Source organism: Malus domestica, chromosome 13 (genome assembly GCF_042453785.1).
Source record: "Malus domestica chromosome 13, GDT2T_hap1".
NCBI classification, from domain to species: Eukaryota; Viridiplantae; Streptophyta; class Magnoliopsida; order Rosales; family Rosaceae; genus Malus; species Malus domestica.
The window spans coordinates 4,578,831-4,598,077 of NC_091673.1; the positions used below are offsets into that span (position 1 = coordinate 4,578,831).

The 19,247-nt window shown below is 36.5% G+C and overlaps 1 protein-coding gene across 1 annotated transcript; it reads left to right on the forward strand.

The window, feature by feature from the left end:
* The first annotated feature begins 7,916 nt into the window (after positions 1 to 7,916).
* Positions 7,917 to 8,678, forward strand: LOC139190467 (secreted RxLR effector protein 161-like). Its single transcript, XM_070810786.1, has one exon. The coding sequence runs from the start codon at positions 7,917 to 7,919 to the stop codon at positions 8,676 to 8,678; it is 762 nt and encodes a 253-aa protein (XP_070666887.1).
* The last annotated feature ends 10,569 nt before the right edge of the window (positions 8,679 to 19,247 follow it).

A 19,247-nucleotide genomic window follows, 5' to 3' on the forward strand; every position in this document is an offset into this window, starting at 1 on the left:
TTGGCATGGTTGACATATTAGCTGCTGTCACAGATTGCAGACAAGAACAAAGATAACGGAAAAAAAAAAAAAATTGGATTAAGTTGTGTGGGGAGTGCAACGTAACATATTAACATGCACATATTAATACATACAATTTCACTATCAAATATTGGTCCTCTACATATCCTGCAATTTGCATGCATATATCGAAAGGATCTAACATGCTGCTGCAAAAAATTTATCATATCCTTATTGAAAATAACCATTTTCTGGGCCAGATTTCTTTTCAGGGATCGGATTTCTTGGACCATCTCGTGTAATTACTAAGATGTGAGTGTAAAGTTCACCCTCCACCACAAAAATTGTTTATAATTAAAGTATATTATAATTTACCCAAGTGAGAACAATTTTTCTGAATTCAAATCTTCCCTGGCTCTCGCAGTCCCAGTTCAAGAGAGGGAGAGAGATCCGGATTCTTGATTTGTGAGATGAGTTAGTGAATGGGCTTAGAAAGACCATAGAATTCAAAATGAGCAGTTCAGAATTTTCGATCGATCCGAATTAAGAGATCCGGAGAGAATCTCGATACATTTTTCCCATTGAAATTTTTTACCAATGGAAATGGGGGTAGTGGAATATTTTCTGCGGGGACCATCATCTTCTCCTTCCCCACAATCATGTGCGGAGCCGGGTTTGTGCCCCAGACAAATGCACATCCTGCATTTGTAAGATGCCCACCATGCCCAGATGTTTTGTTCTTTTCTTCGAACCATCAACCATCACTATTTCTGCAACTGGGCCATGTTTGAACATCACAAATGGAACTTTCACCCACTAGCCTATTGTATTTGTAGCCATGTTATGGTCCCTTTCCTTGCCACAATCAGATTAAAAGCCCTAATTACTCCTATAAAGATTTGAGATAGTATTGCGATTGTGACTAGATTATAGGCACATAGGCTAAGTATTTAGGTTTGATATGATAATACAATATTCTCAACCACTCTAATCTACGAAGTTGATGATCTGAAATTAAGAGTGAATGAGACACGCACACTGTATTAACTAACTGACATAATTAACCACTTAATGTTTTTATTTTACAGTAGGATATTTTAATTCATTCTAATTTACGATGTGAGTAACTTAAACTTCAATGAATGAGATAAAATACTACCTTAACCCATTGACGTAACCCACACATGCTTTTGAATTCGCTTTCCTAATGGGAGTGATAAAGTTTTGAACTTGTCAAAGAATGTACAATTTGAAACAAAAGATCGAAGCATATCTTTATTTTCCTTTTGGAAAAGGGAAAACCCTTCACCCTTTGTTTCATGCCATCTCTCTAAATTTGTGGGAGCATCTAGTCATGTTTAAATCTAGTAATTATCCTAACAATTATCATTTCGCACCCGACAATAGTAATGTGATGTCTCAATTCAATTGATTTGATTAGCTTAATGAATGAAAATATTAACAAAGCTCATCATGCATGATGCAAATATTTATCGATCCTATACAACCAATGTGTCTCTTTCTTCTTTCTTTTTCTTTCTTTTGAACAACTTTATAAATTACAAATTTTTTTGCAAAGTCAAATTCAGTTGGCGCTCAAACTGAATGGAATAAGGGTTTACGAAGTAAGTAATTTTCGATGACAAAAGTAAAAAGTTTAGTTAGGTATTTAGGTTGCATGCATGTTGGTTTAACTTGACAAAAGAGGTAAGGGACGGAACTAGGTCCGGCTCGAGCGTGCCAAATCCCACCGAGATTATAAAATATCGTCCAATAGCATCTTAGCACGTAGCTTAATCTCATTGCCAAACCTACCACCTAGAAGGCTCAGCCCACCGCGATATTTGTGGCCGAGTCGGTGCCTAAGCTGCATGCATGCATGTTCTTAACTAGTTATCTGATGAGGTAATTAAACCAGCTCCAGGCTGTTTAAATTTAATAACAAAAGATTAGGGTTTTGCTCCTTTATGTACTTTTGTAATGAAGTTTTGCTCCTTTATGGTGGTGCTGCATGTGAAGGGGGGGAGGGGCCCCCAATCCAGACCAAGCGTGCATGAAGAACTTTATCGGTTGAGAGTTGAGGAGGAAGTCCTAATGAGACACTTAGTGCTCCTCCGACATGCTGGCCTCTTTCATGTGGGATTGTTTCCTAAAATGTAATAAACAGTACTTGCTCTGCCCAACCTAACTTCACTCTCTTCTCTTCGAGTCCAAGCAATTGTTCCTCTTATGAAATACATGACAACACGTGATATGTTTCAGACACTAATATTTTATATCTTTAATATTCTCGTTTCAGGTAAGTCTTCTTCTTATATTATGGTGTGAGATGTCTTGGTATTCATTGGTTGAGCGAAGTTGTAAAGTAGTTTGTAATAAAACTTGAAGCCGGTTCGCTTTTGTTTAGTGGTTCCAAAGCTCATCGTCTTGTCATTGAAGCACGTCTTCAAACTCTGTACTATACGTTTTAGTGGGTGACCATGCTGTCGTTCAATGGATTTTTACTTTTTGTTATCTTCTTTTTCATTTAGTGCAGAGCTGGACTCAATTGGCAGTGCTTAGGTTTTTCTTTTTCTCTATCATATATCCAATCCATGCACCCATCTTATAACATGAAAAGTACCATTCGGACAGCCACAACCATATGACGCTCACTCATTTTTATCCTTTCCTAGATTTCTTTTCTCAAGGTCTCAATTTCAACATTTGATAAATGGAGAATCCTGATCTAGCAATGATTTAGATTTTTTTTTTTTTTACGATAAATACATATATCAACGTCAACTTTTAATATGCTTTCTTCTCAACGATTGTAGAGCAGATTATCTTTTAACAAATCGTATAAATAAAACTTAGGCAATGCAAAAGTAGCATTTTCCTTACCATTTTATTGTGTTTAGACGGCACAATTAGTCTAACTGAAAACTCTACAATTATTACATGTATAACATGCACCGAATGAACGAAAAGTTGAATGTGCAACTCCATACTAGAAAATCTTGTACTGTACAGTTTTCCCTTTTAAACATTTTACTTTCCCTTCCATGCTTGATGCTTGTACAGCCCTAGTAAGACAGATATTGTGCCCTCCTAAATTTCTTATCCACGTGCCATCCCAAATTTCGTACTCAGTACTGTCAATTCGTAGGACCATTTTGCCGGCCACTGTGGTGGTGATGGAGTCCCTCCAAATTTTAGCAGCCATTGCTATGGGATAGGGAAACTGTAGGGTTATCTAGAGCCAACCCAAGTTATCATGATATGGGCCTCATAATCTGGGCCAACCCAATTGAAAGAGCGTTGACCAATTAGAAAGAAAATTCAAGAAAAGTAAAATCCAAGCATTTTTTTCTTTTCTTTTGTATAAAAACAAACTCTTACCGATTGCATGTGGACATGTTCCCTTCACCAAACCTAGACGGAAAACTTGTTTCAAACGTTTCAAAAATGTAAAATTCAAACCTCCAAGCAATAAATTTCTAACTGATAGTTAAAGGGTAATGGTTAAAGTTTATGCACCAACTTGTACCATCACAATATACATATATCGTCATTAATACTACAATTTAGTGATATTTTTGTCTGCTTATAAATGATACATTTTAAATTTCATAAATAACGAATTCGATATTAAATTATTATTGATATGTTGTGTGACTTAACCAATACGCACTAATAATTAACGTTATATACATCTTATCATTTATTTTAAAGTTTTTCTTTATATTATATATTTATTGGAATAAATTGACTTAATATGAAAAATATGGTTGATCTACTCGTTGATTTTCTCATTGACTATAAGAAGAAGAATAATTAATACATATAAATGTAATTTGAAGCGTACAAGTCAAACTTATCTACAAATTGTTAGAAACTATAAACCCTAACTCGTATGGCACATGCAATTGCAAGGGACGTAGAACTAGAAGTCCAAGCACGTGCATGCAAGTGTGACTGTAAACCTCTCTGTACGCACACACGTGATGGAACTCCGCCTCGTTGTTGCTTGCTTGCAATGGCTGAAAGATGTATGCTATGTTGCTTAAGCTATACGGCAGGATTAATTTGGATATTATATGTCAGTTGCTTCAAATAGGGTTTCCGTTTGTAAAGTACTGAATGCAAGTTCATGGCTTATGTCATGGAACCTTTGGCCTGGCTATACGGCTTTTGTGATCTCAAACAAGTGCTCGATCGAGGAAGAGCAATTTTAGATGAATTCATCAGTATTAGGTCTAGCTTTAAATGTGATCCAAAACATCAAAAGGTCGGTGAAGTATTTCCACAGTACTGAAAATCGAGACTACTGTGTGGTTAACCATCACATCGATTTAGGTCATGTTTGTGCAACATGAATCAGGTTTTGTAGAAACGAATCGACTTGAAAATGATAGCTTTAAATGTTATTAACCCAAGATTTCTATAGTTCGAACCATTTTTTCTGTTGAAGTTGTCAAAGATTCTAGTTGATAGGTTTCCTTTATTTTAGGGCTTATACCCTGGACGTGCTAATAACCCTCCTATACTTGAGGGACAAGTTTGTTATCTGTTTTTGAATTAGTCGATTACCACGATTCTAGGGTTGTTGTTATCGTGGGTTGTTATTTCATTTTTCTTGTTGATGTAAGACTATTTAATAGCTGGTTGATGTCTTTCAGTTTAATAAGAATGCTTCTGAGTTATCCAGTGCAATATACTTTGTGTTCGTATTCTCAAAACTTCACGTAAACCTAGTTCAGTTTCAACATCTGGTATCAGAGCCCCATCACAGGGGCCTGACCAAAAACCAGCAAACTCATTTGCTTGCGTGAAAGAACAAGAATATGACGTCCGATAACAGTTTTGTGCAACCTGCCATCCCGAGGCTCAATGGGCACTACGATCACTGGAGCATGCTTATGGAAAACTTTCTGCGTTCCAAGGAGTATTGGAACCTGGTGGAGACGGGGATCACTGCAGTCACAGGAGGAGCGGACTCGAGTGATTCACAGAAGAAGGCACAGGAGGAGCTGAAGCTGAAAGACCTGAAAGCCAAGAACTACTTGTTTCAGGCCATTGATCGTTCAATCCTTAAAACGATCTTGAAGAAGGACATGGCGAAAGACATATGGGATTCCTTGAAGCAGAAGTACCAAGGAACTGCACGTGTGAAGCGTGCTCAGTTGCAAGCACTTCGAAAGGAGTTCAAAATATTGCATATGAAGGCTGGAGAAACTGTTAATGATTATTTTGGGAAGACACTCACCATAGCTAATAAGATGAGGGTGCATGGAGAAAGAATGGAGGATATAGTGATCATTGAGAAAGTTTTGAGGTCTATGACGTCAAAATTTGACTATGTGGTCTGTTCGATTGAGGAGTCGAATGACTTGGATACTCTATCCATTGATGAACTTCAGAGCAGTCTGCTTGTGCATGAGCAAAGGGTGGGTCAACATGTGATGGACGAACAAGCTCTCAAGTTACCACTGGAGTCCAGCAAGGAGGAAGAAGTGGTGGCCGAGGCTCCTATCGGGGAAGAAGTAGAGGAATGGGTAGATTTGGGTTCGACAAATCTATCATAGAATGCTACAACTGTCACGAACTAGGGCACTTTCAGTGGGAATGTCCTAAGAAAACTAGGGACTCCAAGGCTAACTTTGCAGAAACAAATGAGGAGATGCTGCTAATAGCGCTGGTGGATGCCAAGGAAGCTGAGACGGAGGCGCTGGTGGATACAAAGGAAGCTAAGACGGAGCATATTTGGTTTCTTGACTCAGGATGTAGCAACCTTATGTGTGGTAGAAAGGAAGCGTTTGTCGAAATAGATGCAAACTTCAGAGAGTCAGTCAAGCTGGGAAACAACTTCAGTCTCAGTGTGCAAGGCAAAGGCAAAGTACGAATGGAGGTGCATGGGATCGTACATGTGATTACAGACGTCTTCTTTGTACCTGAATTAAAGAATAACTTGTTGAGTATTGGTCAACTGCAAGATAGGGGACTCGCAGTGCTCATGCAACATGGAAAGTGTAAGATCTTTCACCCTGAGAAAGGTCTCATTCTCGAAACTGAGATGACATACAACATGATGTTTTCCTTGTGTGCTCGCTGTCCGATAAAGGAACAAAGTTGTCTCTCTATGACAACCACAGATCAAGCTGATCGCTGGCATTGTCGATATGGACACTTAAGTTGGAGCGGTCTGAAGGTGCTACAACAAAAGAACATGGTTAAGGGGCTGCCAAAGCTCAAAGCTTCTCAGAACGTGTGTGAAGGCTGCCTTGTGGGGAAGCAGCATCGTGACTCTTTCCCTAGGGAAAGTGTGTGGAGAGCGTCAAAGATCCTGCAGTTGATACACGCTGACATCTGTGGTCCCATAATCCAATCTCAAACAGTAAGAAGAGATATTTTATCACTTTTACTGATGACTATAGTAGAAGAACTTGGGTTTACTTTCTGGTGGAGAAATCAGAAGCCTTCACCGTATTCAAAACATACAAAGCCAAAGTGGAGAAGGAAACTGGATCATTCATAAGGGGTTTGAGGACGGATCGAGGAGGTGAGTTCACCTCACATGAATTCACAGATTTCTGCAATGAGAATGACGTTCAAAGGCAGTTGACAGCTACCTATACGCCTCAACAGAACGGGGTTGCTGAACAGAAGAATCGAACTATCATGAATATGGTTCGATGTATGCTATCAGATAAACGAATTCCAAAGACCTTCTGGCCTAAAGCAGTGAACTGGGTTGTCCACGTGCTGAATCAAAGTCCGACCCTTGCAGTAAAGAGCAAAACACCTGAGGAAGCATGGAGTGGGCGCAAACCCTCGGTAGAGCACTTTAGGGTTTTTGGTTGCATCTCTCATGTGCACGTACCAGATAGCAAAAGATTGAAGCTTGATGACAAAAGCCTCAAATGTATACTGTTGGGTAAGTGAGGAGTCCAAAGCTTATAGATTGTTTGATCCTATTTCAAATAAAATCATCATAAGTCGAGATGTAGTATTTGAAGAAGATCAACAGTGGAATTGGGATGACAGTCATGAGCAAAATATTTTAGCTGATCTTGATTCTGGATATGAAGGAAATGAAGAAGAAGATGAAGGAGATGAAGAAGAAACTGACGTTCATGGGTCAGATGGCAATAATTCATTTGAATAAGAAGATGCCATAAATGAAGGCAGTGCACCTCAAGAGGGACGAGCTCGAAGGCCACCAATTTGGATGAGAGACTATGACGCTGGTGAAGGTCTCTTTGATGAAGAAGGTATGAACTTTGCTCATCTAGCTTTGTTTACGAATGGCGATCCTACTAGCTATTGTGAAGCTGTGAAAAGTGAAAAGTGGAAACAAGCAATGGATAGAGAGATAGAAGCAATAGAGAAGAACCATACGTGGGAATTGACTGACCTACCAACAGGGGGAAAAACCATTGGAGTCAAATGGGTTTTCAAGACAAAATTGAATGAAAATTGGGAGGTAGACAAGTATAAGGCTCGGCTTGTTGCGAAGGGATATTGCCAACGATATGGAGTGGATTTTTCTGAAGTATTTGCACCAGTGGCACGAATGGATACAATTTGGATGGTTATATCCATTGATGCACAAAGGAGCTGGAAGATTTACCAACTCGACGTCAAAGCAGCTTTCTTGCATGGAGAGATCAATAAAGAGGTTTTCGTTGAACAACCACTTGGATATGAACAGAAAGGAAGCGAAGGCAATGTCTATCGTCTCAAGAAGGCACTATACGGGCTCAAGCAGGCTCTACGAGCATGGTACAGTCGAATAGAGGCCTATTTTATCAAAGAGGGATTCAGGAAATGTCCTTTTGAGCACACATTGTTTATCAAGACAGCCAGTGAAGAAACCAGATGGCATTTTTATAAGTCAGCGTAAGTATGCACAGGAAGTGTTAGACAGGTTCAACATGGGTCAGTACAACTCAGTGCACAACCCTGTGGTTCCTGGATTCAAACTCACTCGTGATGAAGGGGGAGCAAAAGTAGACAGCACGCACTATAAGCAAATGGTTGGGACTCTTATGTATTTAACAGCTACACGACCTGATCTTATGTACGTTGTAAGTCTAATTAGCAGGTATATGGAGAATCCTACAGAGACTCATTTGTTGGCAGTCAAAAGGATCTTAAGATACGTGAAGGGAACTGGTGATTTTGGGGTATTTTACAAGAAGAGAGGAGATGAAGAGCTCATTGGCTATACGGACAGTGACTATGCCGGTGATCAAGATGACAGAAAAAGTACTTCAGGTTATGTATTTATGATGAATTCAGGTGCAGTATCATGGTCCTCGAAGAAGCAACCAGTTGTCACTCTTTCTACTACTGAAGCAGAATTCATTGCTGCTGTTTCAAGTACGTGTCAAGTGGTGTGGATAAGAAGAATATTGAGTTGCTTGAATCTAAGGCAAAACGGTCCAACAAAGGTTTACTGTGATAATATCTCAACCATTAAGCTGTCAAAGAATCCAGTAATGCATGGTCGCAGTAAACATATAGATGTAAGGTTTCACTTCCTTCGAGATCTTGTTAAGGATGAAGTAGTGGAGCTGCTGCAGTGTTCTACTCAGGAGCAGATTGCAGACGTGATGACGAAGCTACTGAAACTTGAAGTATTTCAGAAACTGCGAGACCTAATGGGTGTATGCAAATGGCCTGGAATAAACTGAATCAATAGTATTCAGTTTAAGGGAGGATGTTGAAGTTGTCAAAGATTCTAGTTGATAGGTTTCCTTTATTCTAGGGCTTATACCCTGGACGTGCTAATAACCCTCCTATACTTGAGGGACAAGTTTGTTATCTGTTTTTGAATTAGCCGATTACCACGATTCTAGGGTTATTGTTATCGTGGGTTGTTATTTCATTTTTCTTGTTGATGTAAGGCTATTTAATAGCTGGTTGATGTCTTTCAGTTTAATAAGAATGCTTCTGAGTTATCCAGTGCAATATACGTTGTGTTCGTATTCTCAAAACTTCACGTAAACCTAGTTCATTTTCAACATTTTCAACAAAAAGATTGCGTGACAAGAAGTTGGCAGTTGGCTTAATTTAGGTTCGACAAGATGGAATAATTAATTTAACATAAACCGAACATTCTCAAAATATAGATTGCTTACTGAAATGTAATAATATTCATTTCTTTTAGTAATACTTAAATTCTTTACATAAAAAAAAAATATATATATATATATATATATTTGTACTTTTTAGATAGCCTTCTTGATTTCAGCCATTGATTCTTGTTTTCATTTGTTCAATCAATAACTAAATATATATGTGAAAAATGAGAAAAAGTATGTAAAAATCATTTCTTTATATGTATTTACCTTTTATATATTTTTCTTGACGTAGATTTTATGAGATCAAAAATGTTTTTCTTCAAGGGGTACAATATGTATGAGGTAGTACTTTGTTGAGAGTTATCAATCTCATATTAGGAAAATGAGAGACCTTGCATGTGCTTATAAAAGATTAGGTTGCTTCAGATGTTGCCAATTGATTTTATGGTGGAACTTTAGAGTCTATTTGTTATCCTATTTGAAAATTTTTATCATTTCTCAAAACATTTCTTAAGAACATTTCTTGAAAATAATTTTCTTTAAGACTAAAAAACTTGATTGGTTTAAGATTTAAAATTTTTAAATCTTACGACTTAAACTAGACAAATAGATCTAAAAATGGAAGGTCACACGAGAGAGAGAAAGAGGAGAGATGATGAAAGAAAGTAAGAGATGATTGAAGGAAAGAGAAAGAAGAGAGAGTATATGATGAGATAGAGAGGAAGAAGAGTAAGAGAAAGAACCAAGAGAATGAAGAGAGTGGATTGGAGAAGAGATGAAAAAATGTAAAAATAAAATAAAATAAAAAGAGGAGAGAGAGAGAGAGAGAGAGAGATATTTGGAGTGAGAGGGGAGGAGGGAGAGAAAAGAAATGAGTGAGTTTAAGTTTAAAAACTCTAAAAACTCACATTTTATGTTTTTAGAGAATATACTATATTTTTAAGTTAGTCTTGAGTTCAGTTTTAGAAAATAGTCATACCAAACAAGTTTTTAAGGCCTAAAACTTAAAAATTGTTTTTGAGTTTAAAAAGTTGGATTTAAGTAGAGTACCAAACAAGCCCTTAACTTTATTCATGGTATCAAAGCAGGTTGTCATAGGTGTGAAGCCCAACGGTCACACGTGATCCAGGTCACCCTATTATGTTGTTCACGTGTTAGACTTGAAAATTCATCATATGAGAGGGAGCGTGTGGACGTGTTGAGAGTGAGGGTCACATAACACAAAGAGAATCCAATAGATTTTCATGCACATTCGAACACCATGGGACATGCATGGCCCGAAGGGGAATTAGTGTGTAGTCGTTTGACATCAAACTATTTTTACACCCTACTTAAAATATAAAGCAAGATCCAACGCACACTTTTGCATAGACAACTTTTTTAGGGTTTATTCTAATGTAAAAAGTCAAGTGATCCATCATTAAAGGTTGTAACAAGAGGATCTATGCAAATCTTAAACATAATTAGTGTCGGCAGCATATTTTTCTTCCTACAATATCACTAGAGAATAATGTGACACACGAGAGTTGTACTTTAATTGTTACAAATAAAAGAGGTTTAAAGTTGTTTAAGATATAACATGTAAAACACAATAATTGTTTACTTAGGGTTCAAAATTTCAAAATTTACTTAGGTTGAGTCTCTAATTTTACATTCCTCAGACTAGAAAGATAATCATTTTTACTCTTCTTCCCGTTTAGGAATGAACAAACACTTTAAACTTTTTTGCCCACCATTAGTGCTTATTGTTTAACCAAGTAAAAAACCAAACCCTAAAACTTTGAAAGCACTTCACCAAATCTTCTTTGGGTTGTTGGAAGTGCCTTTACTGGCGCAGTGCTATGGAAGAAAGAATCCTAGAGGTAGTTGGGTTGGTTAACAATGAGGCAGCGTTTAAAACATAAAAGAAAAAGAGCAGGCAGACAAGAAAAGTACTTCTGAGAAAAGCCAAATCTACCATAAAGATATATCTTCAAATTAAATTCAAGTCCCTCCTGCTTTTTTAGTAGACAACAACTCCTTTGATCGCGGGCTTGTTCTCCTTCTCACATTCCCTTACTCGTACGCCTGCCTCGTTCTGCTTCTGCTTCTAGAGCAATGTGCTGTGACTTTATACTTCTCTCTCTCTCTCTCTCTGCTCACGGACTTGTAATAAGAAACTGGACAGCATTCAAAATCACACCCAACCGAATCGTCTTCCTCCACCATTCTTTAATTTTTTTCAAATTTTTGTTTCATTCCAACTGGAGGAATTCTGTTGGGGGTAAAAATTTCTGTTTTTTTTTATTTGTTTGCTGGACCACATGTTGTTGGTGATTAGTTATGGGGCTTTTTACACACATTTTGACCTCCCTAACACTTCTTAATAATTACTGTCATTTGACTCATTCAATTAATCCGATTTGACGATAAAAAATTAAAAGAGTGTGTGAAAGATAAAAAAAGATATGTGAATAACACCTCCCTCCCTTAGTATTCAATTGATTATATATTTGGGTTGAAGTCGTTGCTCCATATGATTAGCATGTGATGGTCACTTTTAACAAGCACAAAGAAGGAGGTGAGACAAGAGATGAATATAGAGATTATGAGGAGTTGCGAATTAGAGTCATCCTCACGAGGTATATAATAAGCACTACTGCAATCTAATCAGATCTTTAATTCCCTTTTAACATATTCTTATACTGTTCCAGGAAAAAACACTATCATGCAAGTAAAGATTATGTGTTGCATAAAGAAAGTTCAAGTTGTATCATAAAACCAAATTAGTAACACGAAGAAGAGTAGATTACTGCTTACGCTTACAAGGACATGTACGTTTGATATATTGCCAGTTGATTTATGGTGGATCCTCTCTACTTTCTTCAAACGGAACTGTCAAATCAATAAAGTTTTACTAATTAATCAACCATACAGACAACATTCACATGTCATGCCATACAATTCGTGTCTGATGATTTCTGAATCTAAAATTTGTTCAATACAAACTTATGAAAGGTTTAGTGTATGCTTGTAGTATTTTCTTATTCTTTAAATGGTGGATAATCAGATAAGCAAGAAAGACTTGGACTTAAAATTGCACACCTTAATTATGTTTCGACATCGTTTAGATTGTCATATACTAGTATATGGCCATACACAAAGTGTGTGAAGTTTTTTATTTTTATTTTTAAAATTGAAGGAGAGAGGAAGAGAGAGAGAACGTGAGAGTGGAGAGAAAGAGGAAAAGATTTATTTTTTTATTTTTTATTAGTTAGATTAAGGGCAGTAACGTGAAATTATGCTACTGTTTTTAATTTTTTTTATTATGATAGAAAATTAAATAGCCATTTCATTTTATTTTTTAGTTGACAACAAAAATTATATTAATATGTAGTTTAGATGATCGTTTCATCTTCAAGATTAAATCTAGCTATTGATTTGAGTAACGAGTAATAGAAAAACACCTTACTATGTTAGTCATAAGTTCTCAAGAATGAATGAATGAAATTTTTCGATGTACTTGACTTGTAGTCGCACTTTGCCCGGGTGCAGAGTATATCTTGAACTTAGGAGGGGCCAGTGGCCACAGAAGGCAGCGTACCCTTTCAAAACAGTGAAAGGTGTGAGAAAACAGAAAAGGTTACAAAATCTAAAACGCCATTACCTTTTGATACCAGTCAGAAATACTTGGGACTATGGACGGTCCAGATGGAATCTTATACTAAAGGGCACAGTTGAAAAAGCGACTTGGACCGATGGACTATTTCTTTTGGACGTATCTTAACTACAAGTTGGTTATTGGCCGTTAAACTTTCAATTTTCATATAAAATAAGAAGTTGTTATTAGTATTTCAAAAATTTCATTCTACACTCTTCACAAGTGTATTTTTTTTTAATTATAGAAAGTTTGGAATTCTAAATAATATTTTTTGAGTGCTAATAAGAATTCTCATAAAATAAATATCTTAAAATGGTTTTGTAGTGTATTGATGAAGATTTTCGGATTAAATTTTTGTCTACTTATAAAATTGACGTTATCTTCTATATATAAAGCCGGAGGCCCGTTTTGGTGTCATTGGCTTCGACAAAAATAATTGGACCAAATTGCCCCTCAGCCAAAAAATTCAAAACCTGTCCAAAATAATATATCAAATCATTCAAGGGTAAGTTGGTAATTTGATCATCATAAAATATAATATAAATATAAATAGGGAGAGAGAGAAGAATAAAACAATGAAAGGGAAGAGAGAAATGAATAAACAAATAACAAAGTTGATGGTGTCCACGTGATGGGAAAGAAAAATATAATAAAAAATAAGAAAAATTATGAATGTTGTATTCAAAACATTTTAAGAGGCGCATAGCGCCGGTGATAAAAAAAGGAAATAATGAAATAAAAAATATTAAAGCAATTCATGCATATAAATATATTTAAAATGTCTAAGTCGCTGTGATTCAAATAATATCTTTTGCACGCAATTGTTTATTAAATATTATTTCTCAATTTTTAAATACTTAAAGAGGTGCGTAGTGTTAGTTATAAAAAAAATATCTCGCACACGCATAATAATGTAATTTAATTAGTTGTCAAATTATCATTTTTTTAACAAACGATGTAATATACGCTAAGGGGAGGGAGTGGGTTTGGCCTCACAATGAGCTAGCAATCAATGGTTTATTAAATATTATTTTTTCTAATCCTAATGTAAATTCAATAAAATGTAGATGAAAATTGAAATATCGCTTTTATTAACATGGATTCAGCTGCTTTAATTAGTTAAATGACCGCTTTTATTAGATGTATTTATTATTCATTTCCATCTACATTAATAAATACATTTAAAACATGTAAATCATGCGTAACACGCCGTGATTCAAAAAATTGTCTTCTACATGCGTGTGAGCGTGTGCATGGAAGCTAGTTATTTTAATTTAAGTTATAATGACTGAGTTTATTTATTAGTAATAATATTCTGAGGTTATGTTGTCAACCCTGAGTAGCTTGTGAAATGATACACTACGAGACATGTATTTCAATACCCACAAAAGTTTCTCGGATTTTAGATACAGATTGGAGTGCAACTTTCGCGTATCAGATCCGATTTTGAAATGCGTTGTCTGTTTCTATTTGTGTTTCTTTCATCTGGGTTTTATAATTTAATGGTTCTGTGTGGAAAAATCTCTCAGAAAACAAAAAACTCAAAAGGAAAATCGGATAGAAGCCAAATGGTTTTTGAACAAAGAACAATAAGCCAAACAATTGCATGTGCAGCAGCTGCAACTTGGCGCCATTAAAGGACTCAACGAGTCTCTTTCACCAGACAATGAGCACATATCTTAAAAATCCACGAAGTTAAATAAGTTGGTTAAACCGTGCCAAGAATATTACTTTTACCTCAATCAAGTAAATCGATGGATATTTTAAATTATTCTGATTTACGACGAAAAAGATTAAAACTTGGTTGTAAATGACAAACTATTAGAGCAAGTTCATCCTTAAAAAAATAAGTCAACATCCAGCCTATTTAATCCACTCAGTGAACATTAATAGACGTCCATGAATAGTAATAAGCCAAATGCATCTTCATCCTTAACAAAAAATAACATAGTCAATTTTATTAAAATATTATTATTTTTTATTATAAAATAATAATTTTATTTTTAATTTCTGACTTTATAAAAAAATATTATTAATTTTTTATATTTTTATAAAATATTATTATAAATTACACCCAGCAATGTATACACTTGACACACCCCTATACATACAATAACACCACGGTTGCCGCCACCTCTAGCATGACCGCCAGCTCAACCCGCGACGCCAAGCCCACCGTCCTCGTCTCAGAGAAGCCCAGCAAGCCCGGAATCAACCTCCTAAAGCAGTTCACTGACTGCTCCTCTGCACTAAGATCTCGCTTTGTGACGCATTGATCATGCGTAGCAAGACCAAGGTCACCTGCGAGGTGTTTGAGTCCTCTGGCGAGAGGTTGAAGGTTGTGGGAAGAGTTGGCGTCGACATCGACAACGTGGATTTGGCTGTGGCGACTGAGTTCGGGTGCTTGGTGGTGAACGCCTCCATGACCAACACCGTTGCAGTCGCCGAGCACGGGATTGCTCACGTCAAATGGCCCGACTGTTGGATCTGTCGATTCTAGGCCGGTTTCTTGCCTAGCTTGGGCTGGGGTGGTGTGATTTGGCTAGGTGCCGTCCTGTTTTGGGTGCTAGGTGATGGGCAATCCACTCTCGGTGGACTTGCTCTCAAGGCAACATTAGATACACGTATATGTCAAACAATAGGATGAATGTAAAGAAAGGAGTCTCGTATTAGAGAAAAATTAAACTTTGCAAAGACTTATAAGGAGTTGAGATACTCTCACTATATTGTCAATTCTCATGTACATTTATAACTGAATAATACACTTGTTACAATGTTGAGCTACCACTATGAGGTTATTCACATATGTGATCCAAATTTATCACAAATATACGAACATCTAGGGCAACCAGCAGTTCCAAGAGAAGGAAGATCCAGCAGGCGAGATCGGTTTTTTCGGTTCAAACTGTTGATGCTATACTACCAGAGCTGATCATCGGCTTTACGAAACAAGACGCGGAACGAGTAGACTTCTCCCATGACGACGTCCTGGTAAACCATGTCCAATTGGGCATGGTCGGTAGAGTGATGATGGACAATGACAGCAAAGTCAACATTCTTCAATTTTTCATGATCCAAAAGATGGCCTTCAAGAGCACAATCAGACCTCGGAAGGGGGTCTTGACCGGGTTCAATGGCAAGTTGAACATGAGTATCCTTCATAAACTCATCTCATTTATGATTAAACTTGCCTCAAATTGCCAATTTTCTTTTTATATTAGTGAATAGTACACATGACACTGAAGCCGTACAACAAAAAGAATAGAGTAAAAAAAAATTTAAAAAAAACTTATGAAGTTAATAAACATGGTTACTGCTGCTACCACGAATTACGTACATGACCTAAATTTTCTACGTGTAATTTGGACACTAGTTAGATGATTGAAAGCACTAATGCCGAGAATCACGGTCTTATTAAGATCTCGCCAAATCAAGTTGGAATCGAGTGGTTATCGTTTTCCATGCAATCTTATCTTATTAAATATAAATCAGGATTCAAGATCTGTGTTTAGTTTATGTGATTAACAAGCACCATTAATTAAATATCAGAAGCCAATATAATTTTACTTGTACAAGGTTTCATATTTGATTCATATAGATGACGAGTTCAATATCTAATTACAATTAGATCACGTTGTTAATTACCCACGCCCTCCATTTCAAGTTGATTTTTGTTGTAGTGAAAACACAACAATCTAAAACAATACCTGCGTCCATCTTAAGTGTGCACTTTCTTGTTCAATCAGTTACGATTAAGAAAATCTCTCTGTAATTCTTTTGTCTAATGTTTAGTAAACACCCCTAAATGAACCCTATGTTCGATCAACTTGGTGAAGTTTGTTTTGTAAAAAAAAAAAAAACCACTAACGTACACCTTCTGTCACATCATGGCCCGAGTCCATCACATCTCTGGCCCGTTCCACTACCATAGCACGATATTGTCCGCTTTGGACTAACCATTCCCTCAAGGTTTTGTTTTTGGGAACTCACGAGCAACTTCCCAGTGACTCACCTATCCTGGAAGTGCTATGGCCTCCTTCTCGTTTAACTTCAGAGTTCCTACGGAACCCGAAGCTAATGAGCTCCCAAAAGGCCTCGCGCTAGGTAGGGATGAAAATATACATTTAAGGATCACTCCCCTAGGCGATGTGGGATGTTACAATCGACCCCCCTTATGGGCCCGACGTATTCGTCGGCACACTTCAGGCTAGAGATTGGCTCTGATACCATTTTGTCACATCCCGGCCCGGGTCCAGAACATCATGGGCCCGTTCCACCACCGTAGCATGATATTGTCCGCTTTGGGCTTACCATTTCCTCACAGTTTTGTTTTTGGGAATTCACGAGCAACTTCCCAGTGGATCACTCATCTTGTGAGTGCTCTGGCCTCCTTCTCGCTTAACTTCGGAGTTCATACGTAACCCAAAGTCAGTGAGCTCCCAAAAGGCCTCGTGCTAGGTAGGGATGAGAATATACATTTAAGGATCACTTCCCTGAACGATGTGGGTTGTTTCACCTTCTTCATTAAGTTGTTATTAACGAATATTCATAGTTATTTTTTCTTTTATATAAAAAGGAGACCTCGAGGGACAATCGACCTTTATATATTTTAAGATAAATCACCCATCTTATTTCAAATAAATCTCTAAACTACGATTTAAATAAAAATGCTTTGTTCTACTTATAATATTTGTACGATTCATATTTTGAGAGGCAAAAGATAGTACACTCTTGAAGTGGATGCAAGTAAAGAAAACAAATAAGGGGAAAATTCGAAATAGCTTCAATTTTATAGGCTTACTTTTGAAATATGTCTAATTTTTAGTGACTTTTGACTTTTGAAATATGTCTAATTTTTAGTTACTTTGGACTCATATCAAAAGACTCCATAGTGGGATTTTAATAAGATGGAGGTCTCCCTTTCCATCTAATCCATCAAGTTTAGAATTCGGGTTATTAAAATTTGATTAAAAAGCTACCGTTATTATAACTTTTAAAAGGATTTCTTATTTGTAATCGTTGGATCAAATTTTAACGGTTTAGATCACAAATTTAGTGGATTAAATGAAAAGTGAACCGGATAGAATCCCTTTCCGTCTTGTTCAACTAGAAGACACCTAAGCTGCTAAAAATGTCATCACCCATGTGCTTCTCCGAGTGTACGTGGACCTTTTGCTTTCTTTTTCTGATTTTCTTACTGTTATGATTTGATAGAATCATCTGCAGTAACCCAACATACTTGAAAACGAACGGACGACTACAGTAATTTGAAATTATATATGATATGTAACGTTATCACCGTTATATAGCGTGTCCAGTTATATAACATCTCAATAATCAATTGTTTGTTCATTTTTTCCGCATACATAGTAATGCTTAATAACAATTAACTCGTTTTATGTAAATTATTCTTTCAATATTTACAAAGTATAAACTGACGATGATTTTTTTATTAAGAAAACTAATGAAAATATCTTGAAAACTTTGAGTTTTAACGATAATGATAAAATAAAGGGTAAAGTGAATAATAACATGATTGATTTTTTAGTATAAAAATGTAATTTTTCATTAAAATGAACAGTAGCGAGAACTTTTCTTTAAAGTTCATTTTTTATTTTGTTACAGAAGAGATGCCATTTAACGAAAAAGGATGAAATACTCATGGATTCATGAGTAAAAAATGCTCATTCAATTCGTTTACCAGAAAAGATTTGGGAATTGAATTCCTCCCTTCCTGCCCCAGGTCCTAATAAACGGCTATGTAATTAAAGCTTCTTTAACTGTGTGAGATGTGTGTCTCAATGTGTGCCATTGCAGAGAAAGGGAGAACAAGAGAGACAGAGACACAACACATCTCTCTCACTCTCTCCCCTCCCCCTCCCCCTTCCCCTCCCTCTCTTTTCTGATTGAGACAGCAAGTTCAAGATAAAATCTCCCTGCAAATTTTTATTCATGCACATTTCAGTTCTGCAATAATCTAAATAAAGTTGTTAATTTTCTGTTAGGTAAAAGAGATTCTGTCCGAAGCAAGAAAACCCAGTTCACCAAAAGTCTTTAAGCTCTTTAAAAATGGTTGTTGTGGTGAGTATGGGTTCCTTCAGGAAAAAACCAATACAATAAATATAATATTCATATGTAGGTTAGTCACGTTGGCTTAGAGCAATCCATTCGCCTCTTTTTTTTTGTGTTCGAAGTTCATTTCCATGAATTATACTAGACGTTGGTTAAGCTTGTTAACTAACAACAATCTCTCTTACGCGGCTACGTCTGAGTTCGAATTCTCTTATCTCTTTCATTAAACTAAATTCGCTTAAATATTGTTTTGTAAAAAGAAAAATATAATTGATAATCTAAATAATGAAAAGACAGGAGGAAAAGTAAAAGCTGAGAGAAGCATGGAAAACGAACAAAAGAGGGAAAAGGTTGTTTGCGGCAAATGGCCAATGCTTGCACGTGAGGTATGGATTCTACAGAAGAACACCCCAAAAAACCACCATATCTTACTTGCATTTGGGAAATTTCCCCCACAAAACCACACG

Coding starts and splice junctions, on each gene's coding strand:
- LOC139190467 (XM_070810786.1), top strand. CDS start 7,917: ATGGGTCAGTACAACTCAGTGCACAACCCTGTGGTTCCTGGATTCAAA.